A 20,868-nucleotide genomic window follows, 5' to 3' on the forward strand; every position below is an offset into this window, starting at 1 on the left:
TTTGGATTAAGTTAGGCCTACTTACTGTACTTAGTAAACTGTCCTTGTAAATTGTATGTTATATTATTAGCTAAGACCACACCGTACAAGAGCCTGGCTCTTACGGAAGTGGCTAGAAACATTTTTGTTTTATAATTTTAATTTGTACTAGTTAAATAAATAAATAAATAAATAAATAACTGAGTGAGTGAGTGAGTGAGTGAGTGAGTGAGTGAGTGAGTGAGTGAGTGAGTGAGTGAGTGAACAAACAAATAAACAAACAAACAAATAAATAAATAAATATTTAATTTAACGGTTTATTTAAGAAATTTTTATAGTTTAAATATAAGTGTTAAAGTGAACGACAAAAAACAATGTATGGTATTATACTTTTTTTTACGTACAACATGTACAAATACCTCGCCTCTGGAATTCTTTGCCTAATGACGTCAGGGACTGCCGAACCTTATCACAATTCAAAATTAAATTGGAAAATTTTGTCTTATTTAGTGCCTTTTAGGTATTGCTAGAAGTGTTGATTTGTGTTTTTTTTTTTTACTCTAGATTAAAATTGCAAGTTTTTTGTTTATGTTACTTAGGATATAGGCCTAATTAATTAGGATACTTCATCACTCATCTAAAGTTTGTGTGACTGCAACCTGTGTATATTTTTGTGTGGCTTTACTTTGTTTATGTGTGATTTTTCTTTTCATTTCTATTATTGTATTTGTATTTCGGGTGGTGTGGAAGAGAAGGCCTAATGGTCTTAGCTACATCAGAATGAATGAATGAATGAATGAATGAATGAATGAATGAATGAATGAATGAATGAATGAATGAATGATGAATGAATGAATGAATGAATGAAATAAACAAGTAAATAAATAAATAAACAATGAGCTATTCGCTCTGAAAATTCCCACCCTGTATGGGTAGTGCTTTGTTTCTCGTGGGATGTTATGATATGGTAAATTTGCTGGCTCTTTAGCTTTCAGTGCAAATTTTGGCATTTTTAAGTGCATATTTGCATGCATATTTTAGGGGGTTTAAAGTATTATTATCAACATTAGTACTCATGAATGACGAAAATTAAATATAATAAATGTTATTAAAAATTAAGAAGCTTTTCTTTGAAATTTATCCTAAAATGGCAGTATTTCAAATTGTAAAATCTGTAATGCATATCCTACATTACGAAAGTACTCTTCATAACTTTATTCAAGAACTGTGGTTGAAAAATCCGGAAACTCTTCCTTAACAACCTTGAGCAAGACAATTTCAGAGGCGACGGATATGCATCGAGTTTCGCTTTCTTGACGGAGACCACGTCTGATTATGAGTGTTAGTTACGACACTGCTTTCACATTCATAACGCGTGTTGTGAAGCAAGGTCATAGCCATCTTCCGGTCCAGTGCGCGTAAAGCGAGTGTAAACAGCTGGGCCAGCACACAGACTGCTGCCTCTGGCGTAAGATGCCTGGGGGCTCTTCGTCAACATAAGCACAAAACACGAGTAAAAATCAAGAGCAAATTATTATTATTATTATTATTATTATTATTATTATTATTATTATTATTATTACTACTTACTGGCTTTTAAGGAACCCGGAGGTTCATTGCCGCCCTTACAAAAGCCCGCCATCGGTCCCTATCCTGTGCAAGATTAATCCAGTCTCTATCATCATATCCCACCTCCCTCAAATCCATTTTAAAATTATCTTCCCATCTACATCTCGGCCTCTCCAAAGGTATTTTTCCCTTCAGCCTCCCAACTAACACTCTATATGCATTTCTGGATTCGTTCACACGTGCTACATGCCCTGCCCATCTCAAACGTCTGGATTTAATGTTCCTAATTATGTCAGGTGAAGGATACAATGCGTGCAGTTCTGTGTTGTGCAACTTTCTCCATTCTCCTGTAACTTCATCCCTCTTAGCCGCAGATATTTTCCTATGAACCTTATTCTCAAACACTCTTAATCTATGTTCCTCTCTCAAAGTGAGAGTCCAAATTTCACGATCATACAGAACAACCGGTAATATAACTGTTTTATAAATTCGAACTATAAGATTCTTTGACAGCAGACTAGACGACAAAAGCTTCTCAACCGAATAATAACACGCATTTTCCATATTTATTCTGCGTTTAATATCCTCCCGAGTGTTTTATATTTGTTACTGTTGTTCCAAGATATTTGAATTTTTTCGCCTCTTCGAAGGATAAATTGCCAGAGAATCACAGTTCCATTCCGAGATTTATTGTATGGTTTCGTAACAAGCTGTTTTTTTACGGTGATGGGTTGTTAGCCCTCCGCCCAATCCCAAGCTGGAGGACCACCCCTTATCGGCTATCCAAGACTGCTTATTCAATATATTCGCAGCTACCTTCCATATCTGGAGGCCGTCTCCTCTATCCGCAACCTGAGGACGTGCCATGTCGTGGTGATAGGGACCCACAATACATGGACCATTATCATTATTATTATCATTATTATTATTATTATTATTATTATTATTATGTTTACTTTTAAAACTTTTTCTGATTATTTTTAAACTTTCTTTCTACTAAATGATGATCACTGTCTATTTCATTACCCCTAAATACTCTTATACTCTGAATGCTGAAATCATGGCACAATAATATAACAAGCGTCAAAATCTATTTATCTAGGAAATCTGATCTCGAATCTAGAGTGAGATTTTGATGTCAAATTAAAAAGATATTTCAAAACAAATGGGGTTATCAGATGACATATCGGAAAACAGATGCTACTTGAAACAAAATTACGAATCCACAATATTATCTCTAAAGTATCATTGAGTTGTGGAAGTAAAGTCTGGATATTTAATAAAAGTGCCACTAACAGTATGAAACTGGAAGCAGCACAAATTAAATTTTTGAGATCATTATTAGGAATTTCTAGACTGGAACATGAAACAAACATTGATATTACAGGTAAATAACATAGTAGAAGACATACAGCTTCATCAACAGAATCGGAAAACCCATGTCCAAAAAATGGACAGAAAATCAATTGTACATTTGGCATACAGGTATCAATCATCAGGTCATCGACATAGGGGTCGATCAACAACAAAGTGGAAGGATCAACATCATCTCCATATTGCTTCAACACACGAAACAGCTCAAATGACCTTCACCGGAGAAGTTTATGATGATGATGATGATGACGATGATGATATTATTATTATTATTATTATTATTATTATTAATTTGTTGACTTAATTTGACTTCGAACCATGAAACTTTTGATATACAGCGTGAACCTTAAGTAATGTCATTAATTTCAGAGGGTTATTTTTTTTTTTTTTTAGATATTTCAAATAAAAAAGGGTAACGCAAAAATTTTGCTCACTTTTGCTTCCTTTTACACATACTTATTTTATATGAAACATTTCATAGCGTGTTTTGAGGAAGCCATTAACTTAATTCCCAATATGCTCAGTCAATTTAAGAGAGCGGTGTATTATGATAATAAATAATTGAAAGAATTTTAGTTTTGTCCTTTAAATGAGCAGAAATTTAATCCGAACAAATGTAAATTGAAAAATTCATTTGCAGAACAAAAGTTACATTTCTTCGGATCAAATTTCTACACATTTAAAGGAATTTAACACTTTTTGAAGGAATTAGAAGCACTACTTTTCCAGAAGAACATAGAAACTCAACTGACGTAATCTTTAGAAAAAGATAATCTTTCCTAAAAGTGTATAAAAGAACTGCTGACATAATCTTTCCCAAAAGTGTATAAAAGAACTGCTGACGTAATCTTTCCCAAAAGTGTATAAAAGAACTGCTGACATAATCTTTCCCAAAAGTGTATAAAAGAACTGCTGACATAATCTTTTCTAAAAAAGCATAATTCTAGCATCCGCCGTTCCACTAAAAAAGCACTATTGACATATTTTCCAAAAGAGTATAATTCAAGCATAATCTATTTCACTAAAGAGACACTATCGACATAATCTTTTCCAAAAGACTACAGAAAGAGTACTGTCATAATCTTCCAAAAGTGTACAGAACACTACTGACACAATATTTTCCAAAAGATCGTAATTCTAGCACCCGCCACTCCACTAAACAAACACTATTGACAAAATCTCGTCTGAAAGTATTTATCCTTTATCAGAATCTAAAAAAAATTACTTACAAAATGTGATCCACTAGTACTGTAGCCTACAGAAGTCGGGACTACAATCTATGGTACAATTCCACTTAACACGATCGAAGAAGGAACTTCTATTAACAATTCAATGTATACTTTAAGAATAAGGACTCACCCTTTCCAGAGATCTGATTGTTACAATTAGGATCAGCCGCGCCGTTCACAGATGCCGTCGTCGTTCGCTCCGATATCGTAGTCTTTGTAACAGTGGTTCCTGTAACAAGGAAGCGTTTCTTCAATTATCGAGACTGCGCGTGTCATGCCAGAGGAAGTAATTAACTTCATGGATGGAGTTTCCTCCAGTACTTCACACTTTACCACTAAGACTTGTTTACCACACTGTGGTCCTGTCTTGCTAGAGATAAAAATACATTCGGAATGCCGTGAGTAGCATGCACTGTTTAGTTGAGTGTTGACATTTTATAAGGAACAACCGAACCCAAATCTCGGAGAATTTGTATGCAGCTAACTTGCTGGAGGCACTAAAAAATTTAACATTAAATTAGCAGTATTGTAGGGTTATATCTTCTATTGGCTGCGATGTCTACACACATCCTTACAAATACTTACTATGCGACTAAGCATTCAGCGGTATCGGTGAAATATTGAACTAAACATCTTACGTCATTCTTGACAAAAAACCAGAGCGCATGTAACATCATTCCTGCCAACCTAAGAGAGAGATGAAATCTAAGAGATGGGGATTTGAAAGAGAATATTCTTTTTAATAATAATAATACTTACTTATAAATGGCTTTTAAGGAACCCACAAGTTCATTGCCTCCCTCACATAAACCCGCCATCGGTCCCTATCCTGTGCAAGATTAATCCAGTCTCTATCCTTGTAAACCTTTATTATAATCCTGTAAAATTCTCACTCTTCCATCCCTATATGTATTGCAGTGTTTGTTATATACCAAAATGAATATAGATAATTTCCCTTTGAACGTGCATTTTCACGAACACCATAAGAGAAGTTGTAACGATATAAGACTTGATTTATGCAGATACAAGATTACACGAAACAGTTTTTATTATATGTCTCTGAAGTTTTATAATAGCTTATCAAATTCAACAAAAAAATTTAAGTTATGATTCATTCAAATCGCTAATTAAAAGAAAATTGTATGAACACAGTTTGTATAGCATTAACGATATTTTAACTTGGCAAATAATTTTGTATGATTTTATTTATATTCCACACCTGTGGAGTAACGGCTAGCGCGGCTGGCCGCGAAACCAGGTGGCCCCGGGTTCGATTCCCGTTCGGGGCAAGTTACCTAGTTGAGGTTTTTTCTGGGGTTTTCCCTCAACCCAATATGAGCAAATGCTGGGTAACTTTCGGTGCTGGACCCCGGACTCATTTCACCGGCATTATCACCTTCACCTCATTCAGACACTAAATAACCAAGTTGCTGATAAAGCGTCGTAAAATAACCTACTAAAAAAAATTATATTGACGTTGCTATGCATAACGTACTTATGTCCAAGCAATAAAGTATCCATCCATCCATCCATCCATCCATCCACCCACCCACCCACCCACCCACCGACCCACCCACCTACCTACCTACCTACCTACCTATCTATCTATCTATCATATCCTACCTCCCGTAAATCCATTTTAATATTATCCTCCCATCTACGTCTCGGCCTCCCCAAAGGTATTTTTCCCTCCGGCCTCCCAACTAACACTCTATATGCATTTCTGGATTCGCTCATACGTGCTACATGCCCTGCCCATCTCAAACGTCTGGATTTAATGTTCCTAATTATGTCAGGTGAAGAATACAATGCCTGCAGTTCTGTGTTGTGTAACACTTTCTATTTTTAATAATAATAATAATAATAATAATAATATAAAATATAATAATAATAATAATAATAATAATAATAATAATAAACATAATCAGCATCATCGTGGCAATAAAACGAAAGAAAACACAGCATTAAACACGAAAATTATGTGATTATTGGATATCGGATTTTAAGTAAAATATATTTTTTTTTATATATGAACTATTTATGGAATGATCTATGCTGTTATTTTTTTGTATCATAATTCGCACTTTTCTTAAAATTCATTGTTTATACAAAGTGCATACTCATTTTCTTTGTTTAGTCGGCCTCGGTAGCGTAGTTGGTATAGCGCTGGCCTTCTATACGGGTTCGATCCCGGCCCAGGTCGATGACATTTAAGTGTTGTTTAAATGCGACAGGCTGACGTCAGTAGATTTACTGGCATGTAAAAGAACTCCTGAGGGACAAAATTCCGGCAAACCGGCGACGCTGATATAACCTCTGCGAGCGTCGTTAAATAAACCATAATTTAATTTTCTTCTTTGTTAAGCGGAAATAATTTGTAAATTATTCTGCGATTTTTTTTTGGCAAACACATGTATTTGTGTCAGATTCTAAATAAAATAAATAAGCTGTATAAGCACATTTCATGCATTATTGGATTCTGTCGGCTGTAGGAACCGGTCGTTAAGGGAGTCATGTGGTTAGGACGGTGCGCGTAGGGGGATCTGTGGCATGCAACTCATACCATATCGAGAGTTAGCGCAATAGATCTCAATAGATCGCAGTGCTGGGCCATCCGTGCCCTCCTCAGTTAAATTCCATTCCATTCCAAAGGTTACAAGAAATCATATTTATACATTTGGTACGGATAACTCAGTTTGTAACAAACGGCTACGAACTGGAAGATCCTGGGTTTAACCTTGGGTCACAGCGGGATTTCAATACTACTGCTTTTTTCATTGGTTATTTAACGCCGCTGTATCAACTACTAGGATTCGCCATAGATTACCTGATATTCGCTTCGCAGTCAATAAGAAATAACTGAAACAAGATAAAAGCTGCAGAAATTAAATTTTATGAGCGCAACTAAAGATTACAAGAAATCATATTTATACATATGGTACGGATAGCTCAGTATGTACCAAATGGCTACGAACTGGAAGATCCTGAATTCAACCTCGGGTCACAGCGGGATTTCAATACTACTTCTTTTTTAATTGGTTATTTAACGACGTTGTATCAAGTACTAGGTTATTTAGCGTCAATAGACTTAGTGATAGCTAGATGAGGCTGAGGTTCGCCATAGATTACCTGATATTCGCTTCGCAGTCAATAAGAAATAACTAAAATAAGATAAAAGCTGCAGAAATTAAATTTTATGAGCGCAACTAAATGTTACAAGAAATCATACTTATACATTTGGTACGGACAGCTCAAGTCTGTAGCAAATGGCTACGGACTGGAAGATCCTGGATTCAATCCCACGTGACAGCGCGATTTCAATATTACTTCTTCTTCCAATTGATTATTTAACGACGCTGTATCAACTACTAAATTATTTAGCGTCAATGGACTTGGTGATAGCTAGATGAGGCCGAGGATTCGCCAAAGATTACCTGATATTCGCTTCACAGTCAATAAGAAATAACTGAAACAAGATAAAAGCTGTAGAAATTAAATTTTATGAGCGCAATTAAGGGTTACAAGAAAATCATATTTATACATTTGGTACGGACAGCTCAGTCTGTAGCAAATGACTACGAACTGGAAGATCGTGGGTTCATTCTCGGGTGACAGCGGGATTTCAATACTACTTTTTTATTTTGTTGTTTAACGACGCTGTATCAACTACTAGGTTATTTAGTGTCAATGGACTTGGTGATAGCTAGATGAGGCCGATGATTCGCTATAAATTACCTGATATTCGCTTCGCAGTTGAAGAAAACCTCAGAAAAAAAAACAACCAAAAATCATCCCAAACGGTAATCGAACCCACACCCGAGCACAACTCCGGAACAGTATGCATACGCACTACCGCCTGAGCTACGTCCGCGGTCTACCGTACAATAGGCCTACTTCTTCTAATGAGGTTAAAGTCAGACAACTAAACTATGTAGCAGAAGTGAACAGAATTCAGTTATTATTTCACTAACAGTTCTGGATAATATTCGATCCTTTACAAGCTTCTGGCTTCGAGGCAGCAAACTTGTCCTCAGCTGTAAGGTTGCAAGAGGAAGCCCTACTCCGTCCTACTCCAACAATTCTAATCTACTGTAACAATGTCTGAGGACCATAAAAAGCCGTTCCTTCTCGAGCAGTAAAAGTCGCATTGAGTTAGGAGATGCTGAGAGGGGTTGTATGAACTCTTTGTCAACCAAGTGACTAGTTTCGAAACAAACAAGCTTGACTTCAACTGCGAGTTCTGTCACAATTCTGCCGACAGATATTAAGACACGTTGTGGGCAAGACAGGCACATGGTACTTACGTTTCACTAGCTCAGTCTTCGAGTCCTGCTGGATGTTCCTGTGGAGTCTCCGTTTGGGAGAGCCGCTGCATTCCCTGGAACAAAAAGAAAATCTATTACCAGCGTGCACCGGCTGTAGTATAGTTTCAGGGATTACATTACATATAGGTAGAGATGGCAGATTTTTCCAATGACGATAAATACGAACAGTTCCTAAATGCGTTTAGCCAAAGGTTCCGGGTTCCATGCCCGGACCCGGAACAATTTTTCCCTTGAAATTATTCATATCTCCTTAGTCCGACCTTGCAGATCTCAAGTTCTCCATCTCAAAATGTTTTGTAGAGCATCCTGTATTTCTTGTTCAATTTTTTCACTCATATATTGAATCACTCTGTATAGTGAAACAACACAGAACACGTCTTTTCCCGAGACACATCTCGAAAGCACGACCTTGCATTCCGCGTGACCGTCACGACCGACTCATTACATTTCTTTCCGTCTGTAATTAATTACTCTTAAGGCCCATTCACATTGAAAATTAAACATAACCGTAACATAAACACAGAAGTTTGCGCCCAGGCTACCAAATGATTCACATAAGCATTGACATAAACATTACCGTAAGACGTTAACATGAAAGTTTGCAAACTCCAAACTTTCATGCTTATGCTTACGTGATTTGCAAACAGAACACAATCGTGGAGCGCTGAAGTATACAACAGAATATGAGGAAATGGCGTCGCTGGTATGTTTCCATGGTTACCATGTATGTTTGCGGTTATGTTTATGTTCCCATCGTGAATGATGGTATGACTTTTTGATTTTACTGTAACGTTAAGTTAACGCTTACGTTATGTTTAATTTTCATTGTGAATGAGCCTTTATTTTGTGAACGTGTTGAGTTAAGGAAGTGTGGCAGCAACTAGAGTGGAACCTGTAACATGTGTCTCTCTTGTATTAAATGTACCCACCTTTAATAACAGAGATGTTGAAGGTAATAACAGAGATGTTGGTAATAAACAAGGAAGATTGTGAAGGTTTGGCATGATACGAGAGTCATACTGAAAATCATGAGCAACCCATCATTATTCAAATTTCAAATTTCAAATTTCAAATTTCAAATTTATTTACAATTTACATTTCAATTGAATACATATGAATAGATACCCGAAATGAGCATAATGCTCGTGCTCGGGTACAGTCCAGTAGTCTACATAAATTTTACAGGGTTCAAATAATAATGCTGATGATATAAATAATAGCAACAATAATAATAATAATAATAATAATAATAATAATAATAATAATATAATAATCGTGATAGAAATGATACAAAGATTGTAATACAAAATAATTCATTAATAATAATAATAATAATAATAATAATAATAATAATAGTGATAAAACAAAAATAAATCTTAATTTTTATTTTTTAGATAAATCAGGTACATCATCTTAATCTACAGACTTTTCTGTCACTTTTCAACATAGTAAAATCTCAATTTCGCTTTTTCCTGTACATTATTATATTTTATTACTTATTCAGTTTTTTTTAATTAATATTTTCTCCTATCTTTCTCTAAATATTAACTTATTGTTCCGTTATGTTACTTATTCAAGTATCTTAATACATTTTCTCTATTATATTCACTCTTCCTATTTTCACTCACTTTCACTTTAACAGTAAGTCACTTATCCCAATTCCTTCCTCACTATTCTCACTGACTCTTTCTCTTCTCATTTGATTATTCTTAGAACTTGTTATATAAATTAATTACAATTTACTTACTCCTGATTAACAATATTATTATTATTATTATTCATGAGTTATCTCAGGCACTTATCACATAAATTGTTTCATTTCAGTGATTTTCTCTATAACAATCCCTTACTGTCTACAACTACAGGGACATCATTTTATTTTCACTTCAATTTTCATTGTACCTGAGTTTTTTAATGTATGGCCTACTTCACTCCCACCCCTCTACTAGTAAACTGCCAATCGTCCTCCACACAGAACCAAGGCCGCGTGTGCAGTCAAAGTCTCCTTATGGTCATATTAAACACAACTGAGGTGGTGAGTATAGTACATTCCAGAAATATGTTCGCGTTTTCCAGTGACAATAGAGCTTTCAACATTGAATCATATTTTTGCACAGGTACTGTCGTCCGTTTGCCTACGTCGCATCCCGGTTTCCTCCACCTGCTTCTGCTCGCCCCTCTGTAAAGGCTAGTGGCTGGGCTGTCTTAGCTCTTTTCTGAAAACATTAATTTCTGTTAGGAATTCGACGTCTACGTAATATTATACAACTGTTTAAAATAACTTAAATAAAAAGGCCTCGTTAAGTATATAACTATCACGTGATTTCCCCTCTTTCTACGATCCTGCGACAAAACCACTTGGACGGACAATAAATAGCATGTCTGAGTAATTTTATCTTTTCGAATCGGGCAGAAATGAAGATTTAATTTATAGTACGTAAGGTACTCTCTTATAAAGTATATAATTATGAGTTAATAGTACGAAAGTCGAAACTGGTAATTGGAATTAGGTACAATAGTCTATAGTGCGATAATATGACAAAAGAACTGAACCCTGTATCGAAATGAACGGCCACCATTTTCAAAAATGTGTTTAAATACCCACATTATGATTATTTTTCAATTTAACTTCATTCTCTATATTGTACGCTAATGTGCTGTAGACAGTATAATATACAGTGCATAATGAATACGTTCGTATGGATAACTCAATTCGTGAGTAAAAACACTTATTGTTAATACAGTAGTGTACTTTGATTAAACAAAAACCTAATGAAAATTATCAAACTCAAAATCGCGATATTTCCTAGTTTACGTAAATGGGTGAACTTTTCTTCCTTCCTATACCTAGTAGAATGATTTGTTTGTATTTTACGCCAGTATCATCGAACTCCAGTCGTGGAAGGGGGTAGCACACGGAGTTTCCGGTTCTCAACCGTTAATCCAAAGGTATAGCCAGATTATAATACAAATGTTAGTAAAATTAAATGATGTCCCTGTACAATCCCTTAATGTAACACTTTTTATATCCCTGCCTAAACGATGAGTAATCGTATAGTTATATGCTGTCTTTTAAGGGAGAGCACGCGGCGAAGCGAATAAGTTCAGAACCATGTTAGTTTCCGTGCTGATTTCAAGACACCACTGCATTACATGATTATTAAAAACTCTCGTTACCGCACGTCACCTTGTACATCAAAAACGTTCTGTAGAAAACAATAGTCTTTGGATTTTGCATGGACTATACTCTATCATTATTTCCTGAACATTTAATAGTACATTATGCAACGAGCCTATAATGATAGAAATTAAGAAGCGAGTATGGATGTTTATGAAACGAGCGCTTGCTCGTTTCATAATTTTCATACGAGCTTCTTAATTACCATTATAGGCGAGTTTCATACGACTTTTTATGCTCGACCATATTTCTAACTTCAAATTATTCATCTTATTTGTATCTAACTGACCTTGAGCAATACCTCGTAAATTGTGACATGTGCGCAGACGCGAAAGTATTGATTTTTTCCGAGGAACGGATGTCCACATTGACCTTGATAGCCTATAAGAACCTACAGAGTAAACTAAATATTAACTTTGATATAACATTGAAATTAAATTAGACATTGAAAAACGAGATGACAAATTGAATTTATTTGAATATTATTTACAATTAACGCTAATTATTATAGTAACAGAACATAACCTTCTGCGACAATATTGGATTTCCAGCCTCCGTGACTTTTCGCTAATTCTCTTTCGATTGCATATCCGAGAATAATCGGTACTTGCGGTTTTATAACGGTACAAAGCTGACTTGTCATTGGCTGAACACCTGTAAGCTGACTTGTCATTGCCTGAACACCTGTACTTTAATGAGTAGGTGTATGACATGCATTAAAGGACTGCTACCAGGTGTATAATTACTACATTTCGGCATGGTCGAGCATAAAATGATTTATGTTGGAGCAAATCGTCTCTAGATTTACAATTCCTATACCAGAAACATCTGTTTTCCTCTTTTACTTAAAAGTCAATATTTCAAAAGAATAGTTAAGTATATATTAATATATTCTTATCTTTAAAATATGGAAATAAGACAAATGCATCGACATATCAGAGCAGTGGTTTGCTGGCTCGTGTTTAGACATATGGCACTGGTAGCTTGAAAACAAAGAAACAACTGCAGGGAGTTGACAGCACGTGCTAGAAGTGGCCGAATGAGAGACCCGGTAAATCGTTCAGCTACAGAGCCGTCATCTGACTCGGTCTGCACTGCGGTAACACGTGCCTTCTTCCCTTCTCTCGTCGTAATGGCCAGCCACTTCGAAAGCTGGATTTATCTACATTGTGGGGCTGATTTTACGATCAGTAAATTCTTCCAGTACAGAAGTTGACTTTCAGACCTAAGACACTTCAGCCTATGTGATTCCCTATATTCACCAGGAATTATCGTTTCATCTGATAAAGAAAAATAGGACTTTCCAAAACTATTTTCAAGATGACATCTATCTTTCGATATTCACATTCCATACAGACGAAGAAGAATTTCAACGTAAAATTTTAAAAGGTAACATTGAAAATGATATATTATATTATATTATATTATATTATATTATATTATATTATATTATATTATATTATATTACTAGCCGTACCCGTGCGCTCCGCTCCACCTGTTAGAAATAAATATAAAGTAATTACATAATTAAAATAGGACGTTTGATCCAGGGAACATTCGTGTTTGATAGAAGGATAAATCGTTTAATATGTTACTTAATTTAAATTGTATTTAAATAATTAAAATGCGATCATTTTGGTCCAGAAAGCACTCATTTGGTGCAATGACAATTCCTTTAACATGTTTCTTAGTTGTTATTACATGCAACTATAGTTTAATGAACATTGACATCATTTAGATTTAATGTCTATACTTTATTTTACTTGCTATATGTTTCCATTGAATTATGGTAATAACTTAATTTTAACCCTTGTTTTCTACGTATTCAGTAAATGGCGCTTGTCCCACTATGGTTGTGAACCCTTCAAATAACTTAAATTATATTATATTATATTATATTATATTATATTATATTATATTATATTATATTATATTATATTATATTATATTATATTATATTATATTATATATACACAGTGGGCCAAAAAAGGCGCAAAATTACAATTACTCTATTTTCGGAAATACATAACATTAATTTATAATGAATACACTGTTGGAAAGAGTAGACTTTAAAGATGAGCAGGACTTTTTATTATGTTTTTAGGCTCAATTAAAATCTTATGGCGGTCAAAAATGTGGTTTTTGAAGACAATTTATTACTTCAAAATGCAGAAACAGGATGTTGGCAAAAATTAATAATAATTAACGATATTTCGAATAATCAGAATTAAAAATGATGCTCTATGTGACCGCCATTTGCCCGCACAACCATTTGTAGGCGTCTTCTCCATTATCCAATAGCACTGGATATCTGTCTTTGATCAAGCCGGTCCCAACATTCAAGAAGGCGTTGTCTTAAATGTTCAATATTACGAATTCTTGTTTTGTAGTAAGCTGATTTTAGTAGTTGACTCCATACAAAATAGTCCATAGAATTAAGACCGTTTGAAACTCCAGCGGAAACCATCAGAGACTCTGAGAAATGCGATTTTTCACGCAATAATCTCTCAGGAATATCATGTCCGTATCTTGCTAATCAATCGTTGTACACTTGAAACAGACCATTCTCTCTGAGTGTAGTTCCTTACAATTTGGCGGACAGATAAATTATCATATTGGTGCAAATGTTTAATGAAAATCTTGTCTTCGTTCGTTAAGCGACCCATTATTCACAAAATGAGAACTCAAAACGGAAGAAAACAAATTATGTTAGCACAACAAACGGCTTTGCCTACTGAACTCGTAAGACCATAACGCTTACTTCGGCATAAACGGTCGATTTTGCCCTGCCTTACAAAAAATAAAAAATAATGTTTAATAAACAGTAAAAAATTAAATATTAGAGTAGGCCTACTTTCCCGGTCTATAAGAACTGTGATATTCGCTTGTAAAATAAACTTTCAAGTGAAATCTTTAGCTACTGGAATATAACCACTTAAATTTTGTGTCTTTTTTTGGCCCGCTGTGTATATATAATTATATTAATGCTATGATTATGATTATTCTATTACTATTATCATTATTACTACTACTACTATTACTATTATATTATTATTATTATTATTATTATTATTATTATTATTATTATTATTATTATTATTACAAAACGAAATATGAAAGAATTCTTTGGACGACACGTGTTTTGCAATTCTGCCCACCTGCACCCCTTAATCTCGGCCACCCTCGACACACAAGGGTAAGTGCACTAAACACTGAAGTAAAGGACAACAAAATATACAGGGACATAATTTTATTTTTACTTCAATTTTTATTGTACCTGAGTTTTTGAATGTACTTCACTCCCACCCCTTCTACTAAGGAAGTTACAACTCCACACAGAACCAAGACCGCAGATAGTAAGCAGTACTGAGTTACTGAGTATAGTACGTTCCAGAAATATGTTCGCGTTTTCCAGTGACGAAAGAGCTTTCAATATTGAATCATATTTTCGCACAGGTACTGTCCGTTTTGCCTACGTCGCATCCCGATTTCCCCCACCTGCTTCTGCTCGCCCCTCTGTAAAAGCTGGGCTGTCTTAGCTCTTTTCTGAAAACATTAATTTCTCTTAGGAATTGGACGTTTACGTAATATTATACAGCTGTTTAATTTAACTTAAATAAAAGGGCCTCGTTAAGTAATTAACTGTCACGTGATTTCCTCCCTTTCTACAATCCTGCGGCATAACCACTTGGACGGACAGTAGATAGCATGTCTGAGTAATTTTATATTTTCGGGTCGGGCAGAAGTGAAGATTGAATTCACAGTGCGTAGAGTAGGTACAGAATTATTTCAACATGAGTTACTAGTACGAAGGACGAAACTGGCAATTGGAATTAGATGCAATAGTCTATAGTGCGATAATATGCACAAAAGAACTGAAGCCTGTATCGAAATGAACGGCCACCATTTTCAAAATTGTGTTTAAATATCCATATTATGATTATTTTTCAATTTAACTTCTTTCTCTATATTGTACGCTAATGTGCTGTAGACAGTATAATATACACTGCTTAATGAATACGTTCGCATGGATAACTCACTTCGTGAGTAAAAACACTTATTCTTAATACAGTACTGTACTTTGATTAAAGAAAAACCTAATGAAAATTATCAAACTCAAAATCGCGATATGTCCTAGTTTACGTAAATGTATGAACTACTTTTCTTCCATCCTATACCTAGTAGAGTGATTTGTGTTTTACGCCAGTATCATCGAACTCCAGTCTTGGAGGGGGGAGCAAGCGGTGTTTCCGGTTCTCTAAAGGTATAGACAGGTTAATATTAAAAATGTTAGTAAAAATAAAATGATGTCCCTGTACGAAGATCACGATATCCAAACAGATTTTCATCTTTCAGAATACAAGAAGCTTTATTATAGAATCCTATTACGTAACGTTCATGCGCGAGGTAAAAATTCAATCAAAACGTCCCATTAATCATTTCCACATTTATGAGGAAATAGCCTGTGTCAGCTACACATGGAGAGGGCCGTATCGAATCAAATTAAATCAACAGAGGGAGTTGTTTTATTCACGGGAACTCCGCATTTCAGTTTTTGAGGTCAACGTGCACCTATTTACCGCAGTGGCGTGGGTGGAGGAACACATTTTTCCCATAACCCACCCGATCTAAATAGAGAAGTATCGGAACAATTGCACATCGTAACAAACAAGAGGGGACACGCTAGCGCTCTGAAAGCGCCCGTGCGACGTCCATTACAGGAATTAGCCTAAAACAAAGGTAAACGAATACATTGCTTGCATATGTATTCAAATACTAATTGAAATAAAATCTGTATCAACAGAGTATTTGTCCATGATTATTCAAACACGAGCTTTGAATGTTAAACGTTTCATTTAACGATAAATAAATTAGGCCTATCTACTCATTCAGTTCTTCTCTTTTCATTTTCTCGTTGCAAGAAGTGGAAGAAGAGAGAGTATGATCACAGTCTATTATATACAGTCACGAAGCTCAATACGTAGTAAATATGCATCAATAGATAGTTGCTAACCACTACGATCGCTAATATCGCCTCATTACAGACAATGCGAAATAGTACCGGCACAGTCTATTGTTCCTAGCACCCTCACAAGTCAAGCTTCGTGATTATATATACTAGATTGTGGTATGATGTTGCAAAAATATATTTCGCGATGAAAGAGTAGTGGAACGGAGAAAAATTCTCTCCGGCGCTGGGATTTGAACCCGGGTTTTCAGCTCTACGTGCTGACGCTTTATCCACTAAGCTACACCGGATTCTACCCCGGCGTCGGAAGAATCGTCTCAGTTTTAAGTTCCAACTCTGGGTTCCCTCTGGTGGCCGCCCTCTGCACTACGTCATAGATATCTATGAACCTAAGACCGAAGTCCACACATGTGCTGAGGTGCACTCGTAATGAGTGACTAGTTGGCCGGGATCCGACGGAATAAGCGCCGTCTTAAATCACGAAGTGATTTACGCATATCAGCACATGTGTGGACTTCGGTCTTAGGTTCATAGATATCTATGACGTAGTGCAGAGGGCGGCCACCAGAGGGAACCCAAGAGTTGGAACTTAAAACTGAGACGATTCTTCCGACGCCGGGGTAGAATACGGTGTGGCTTAGTGGATAAAGCGTCAGCACGTAGAGCTGAAAACCCGGTTCAAATCCCGGCGCCAGAGAGAATTTTTCTCCGTTCCACTACTCTTTCATCGTATGATGACGCAGAATATCTGCATGGAAATATCATATGAACTTCGGTACATTATAATAATATTTCGCGATGTTTTACATGTTTTCAGTATCCGTGTAGATCGACCAACACTCAGGAATTTTCCTCCTAAATCTGCTTCAGTAACTAAAAGAAGAGAAAGTTGTAGGACGTCGCCTGATTTGTTTACCTATTTGATTTACATTTATTTACGAATTGCTTATGCACGCAATTACTTATCATTTTTTAGGCTTGCATACATTGTATTCTTCACCTGACATATTAAATATTATATCCAGACGTTTGAGATGGCAGGGCATGTCGTATGGGTGAATCAAGAAATGCATATAACCCCCCATTTCAGTTTGGTTGATAGGCCTTTCCCCTCTACTCATACTCTCTACCATCAGTGAAGGGGAAGATGCTACTGTCTATCTTACTAACGTTCGACTAATTCACTTTGAACACAGTGACAAATTTTATTATTCAAAGTGTTTACCGGTAATCTATATTTCGAAAGTCTATACTAAGCGTTTATATTTCATTTTATTGCTGTTTATATCAACTGGCACGTTAAAATACTACTGACAGCAGAAGATAAATGTTTTCTTCACCGCTTGTTGCTAATCTAAGCATACACAATAGAACACTCTGCACTGTGTCGCTCCCCCATGACGTCATAACACAAACTAACATTCTTTACTTACTTACTTACTGGCTTTTAAGGAACCCGGAGATTCATTGCCGCCCTCACATAAGCCCGCGTTCATTATCAATTCGTAAATAAATTTAAATCAAATAGTTAAACAAATCAGGCTTTTAGTAGCTAAAGCAGAATTAGGAGGAAAATTCCTAAGTGTTCCAAATCTTTTACTTACCTCGAACAACGATAATAAATGCGGAATGAGTATTCCTGAACTCACGAAAATACTGTCCTTACTGTTTTGTTTAGCAACAAACTCAGTTTACGCAGAATCGAACTCTGATCCCTTTTTTTTTTTTTCTTTTTTTTTTTTTTTTTTGTGACAAGCCGTCCGATGACAGTTACAGGTGGATCAAGTTAAGTAGGCTCTATTCTTATAAGTGACTTACATTTACTATTAGTCTGTTATTAGAGCTCGGGAAGTTCAGGCATTTATTTCGGCTAAAATAGGCACTTAAAATTCAGGAAATAGTAAAATAATGAAAAATTGGAATTTAAAAACTACGAAAATATATACAATAAATTATAAAAATATTAATTAAATATGGGTTATTAAAAACTTGTGTGTCACGTTTCCATACTTTTACTTTTCTTGGTTACATGCCACAACGAGATGTGTTTTCATGTTCTCAACTGTTAGGCCTATAGTAGTAGTATAGTAGTTTATTGACATTGCCGGCTTTCAGCCAGCAGCCGTTATAGGGTCTTACACGCGCAGGATGCCCTCTTCAGCATTGTAATAAATAACAATAAGCAAACATATATGAAATTATTTCTGTCTTAAGCGCCAGTAGGCCTAGATGTGTGGGTGAAGTAGAGTGGAGTGATTGATTTTATTCTGGTGTAGCCTAATTTGGTGATTTGAGCTATTGTATTGTAGGGGATTAGGAAGTGACAGGGATAAATTGTTTATATATACCAGTAGTGTCAGAGTTGTAAGCTCCAAAACCGGTTGTGGAGCTAGAGAGTGCAGTCGGAGCGTGAACTTGCTTATGTCTGTGAAAACACCGGAGCACGCAACGAGTCATAGTGGAGAGCTCCGCTCCATTTAGTCTCTGTCTGACAACGCTATTATATGCTATACATTCCTATATACAGAGTAAAAAGTATGGAACAATGCTTGTAACTTTCTTATTTCTAATTTTATGAAGAAACTATTTATACAAAAGTTGTAGGGTATCAAAGAAGAAATATTTTGAACATGTTTTCAAATACTATGCTTTTCACTTATAAAGAGTGTGCAATGAGTCTCTTTTTTAAATAGCACCATGTACTTATTTCTCCATTTTTTATTCTTTAGGTCTCAGTACGTACAAAATCACATTTTCTTTCGCCATTTACAAATTATTCTTTTGTAAAAAGTACCTCTTTTGATGGCAATATCTTTTAAATTGTTTAATTTTTAACCATTGTTATTCATTTGTTTTTATTAGCTTTATTCACTTGTTTCTATTAATTTTTGTCTACAATTGTTTAATCCAAAGCTTTCTCAAATTGATGTACTGAAACATTAAAATTTCTCTTTATTCAATGCACATACATTGCCACCAAAAGAGATAATTTTTAGAAAACAATAGTTTATAAATGGAAAAAAAATGATTTTGTACGTACTGAGGCCTGAAAAATAAAAAAAAAAGGGGGGGAAATACGTACGTGGTGCCATTTAAAGAAAAACAGACTCATTAGCACATCCTTTAAAATGAAAAGCAAAGTATTTGAAAATATGTTCAAAATATCCATTCTTTGAAACCCTACAACTTTGGTATAAATATTTTCTTCATAAAATTAGAAATAAGAAAATTACAAGCTTGTTCCATACTTTTTACTCACCCTGTATACATAATATATTCTGTACTGTTATAGTCAGCCTCCTGTCAGAGATAATGTTTTTCAACGTGGAAAACGATTATCAATTCCACCGAACTGACTGGATCTTACTTAAAACATGATATTTTGGATGGACTTATATCGGTAAAATTAGCGCAAACTACGTAATGTACCAATCCTGCTAATCGCTTTCAATACGATTCCATCTGTCAGAGAATTTATTATTTTTCTCTCTTTGCACTGCTTTCTTGGAATCTGTAAAAAGTGGACCTCTCAGACAAGACAAGCCAACTGCCTCCTAGCGTGAGATACGATAGCAATAACTCGTCCCACCAACTCTGTAGTGACCGATCAGCTTAGGACTAGTTTGTACTTTGTAACCATGTCACCACAAATAATTTAAATGTATTTATATGAAGTAAGATTCTCAATAGAGATTTTCATTATGCAAAAATATCGTTTAATTTTTGTAACAGACGCTTCATTTATAAAATAAAAAAATGTTTCTATTTATGTATTTTAATACATATATTCGGAATGCGTACATTTTTTTCCTTGTACTGATTATTCAATATAAGTTTAAATAATAGCAGAAAATATCTATCAGATTGGAAAGAAAAGACAAGATAAGGTATTAAACCTTAGTGGAGTTGTAGAGTTTACTTAATTTTTGCAAATATTTAAAAACAATAATTAACAGTGAAATTTAGGTGAAAATATGTTATTCCCTTAAAAATTATTTCGTAAATGTACCCAATTAAGAAAGGCATTTTGCCTAACTTCAGTGCTCTAATTATTATATTACATACTACTGTGATTTCTCCAAAACTTGTAGGTTACAACTATCATAACTAGGGAGCGGATTTTTATGTAATTACATATTATATTCCTTTCAACCTAACCGTATATAAATAACAAATCTTTGCGAATCTTGTAATTACCATTAATATAATCAAATTTGATACTACATATTTTTGTGCGAGATCGTG

General features: G+C 35.1%; 1 protein-coding gene across 14 annotated transcripts in view; it reads right to left on the bottom strand.

Annotated features, from left to right (window-relative positions):
* LOC138701955 (uncharacterized) overlaps nt 1–20,868 on the bottom strand; it is a 920,371-nt gene that overhangs the window by 425,070 nt on the left and 474,433 nt on the right. For all 14 annotated transcript variants that reach the window (XM_069829333.1, XM_069829340.1, XM_069829339.1 and 11 more), the window contains 2 exons: nt 8,456–8,529; nt 4,282–4,380 (listed from right to left, as the gene is read on the bottom strand). In XM_069829333.1, coding sequence (XP_069685434.1) covers nt 4,282–4,380; nt 8,456–8,529 — 173 coding nt within the window. The remainder of the gene's footprint in view (nt 1–4,281; nt 4,381–8,455; nt 8,530–20,868) is intronic.

This window comes from Periplaneta americana, chromosome 6 (genome assembly GCF_040183065.1).
Source record: "Periplaneta americana isolate PAMFEO1 chromosome 6, P.americana_PAMFEO1_priV1, whole genome shotgun sequence".
In the NCBI taxonomy this organism is placed as follows: domain Eukaryota; kingdom Metazoa; phylum Arthropoda; class Insecta; order Blattodea; family Blattidae; genus Periplaneta; species Periplaneta americana.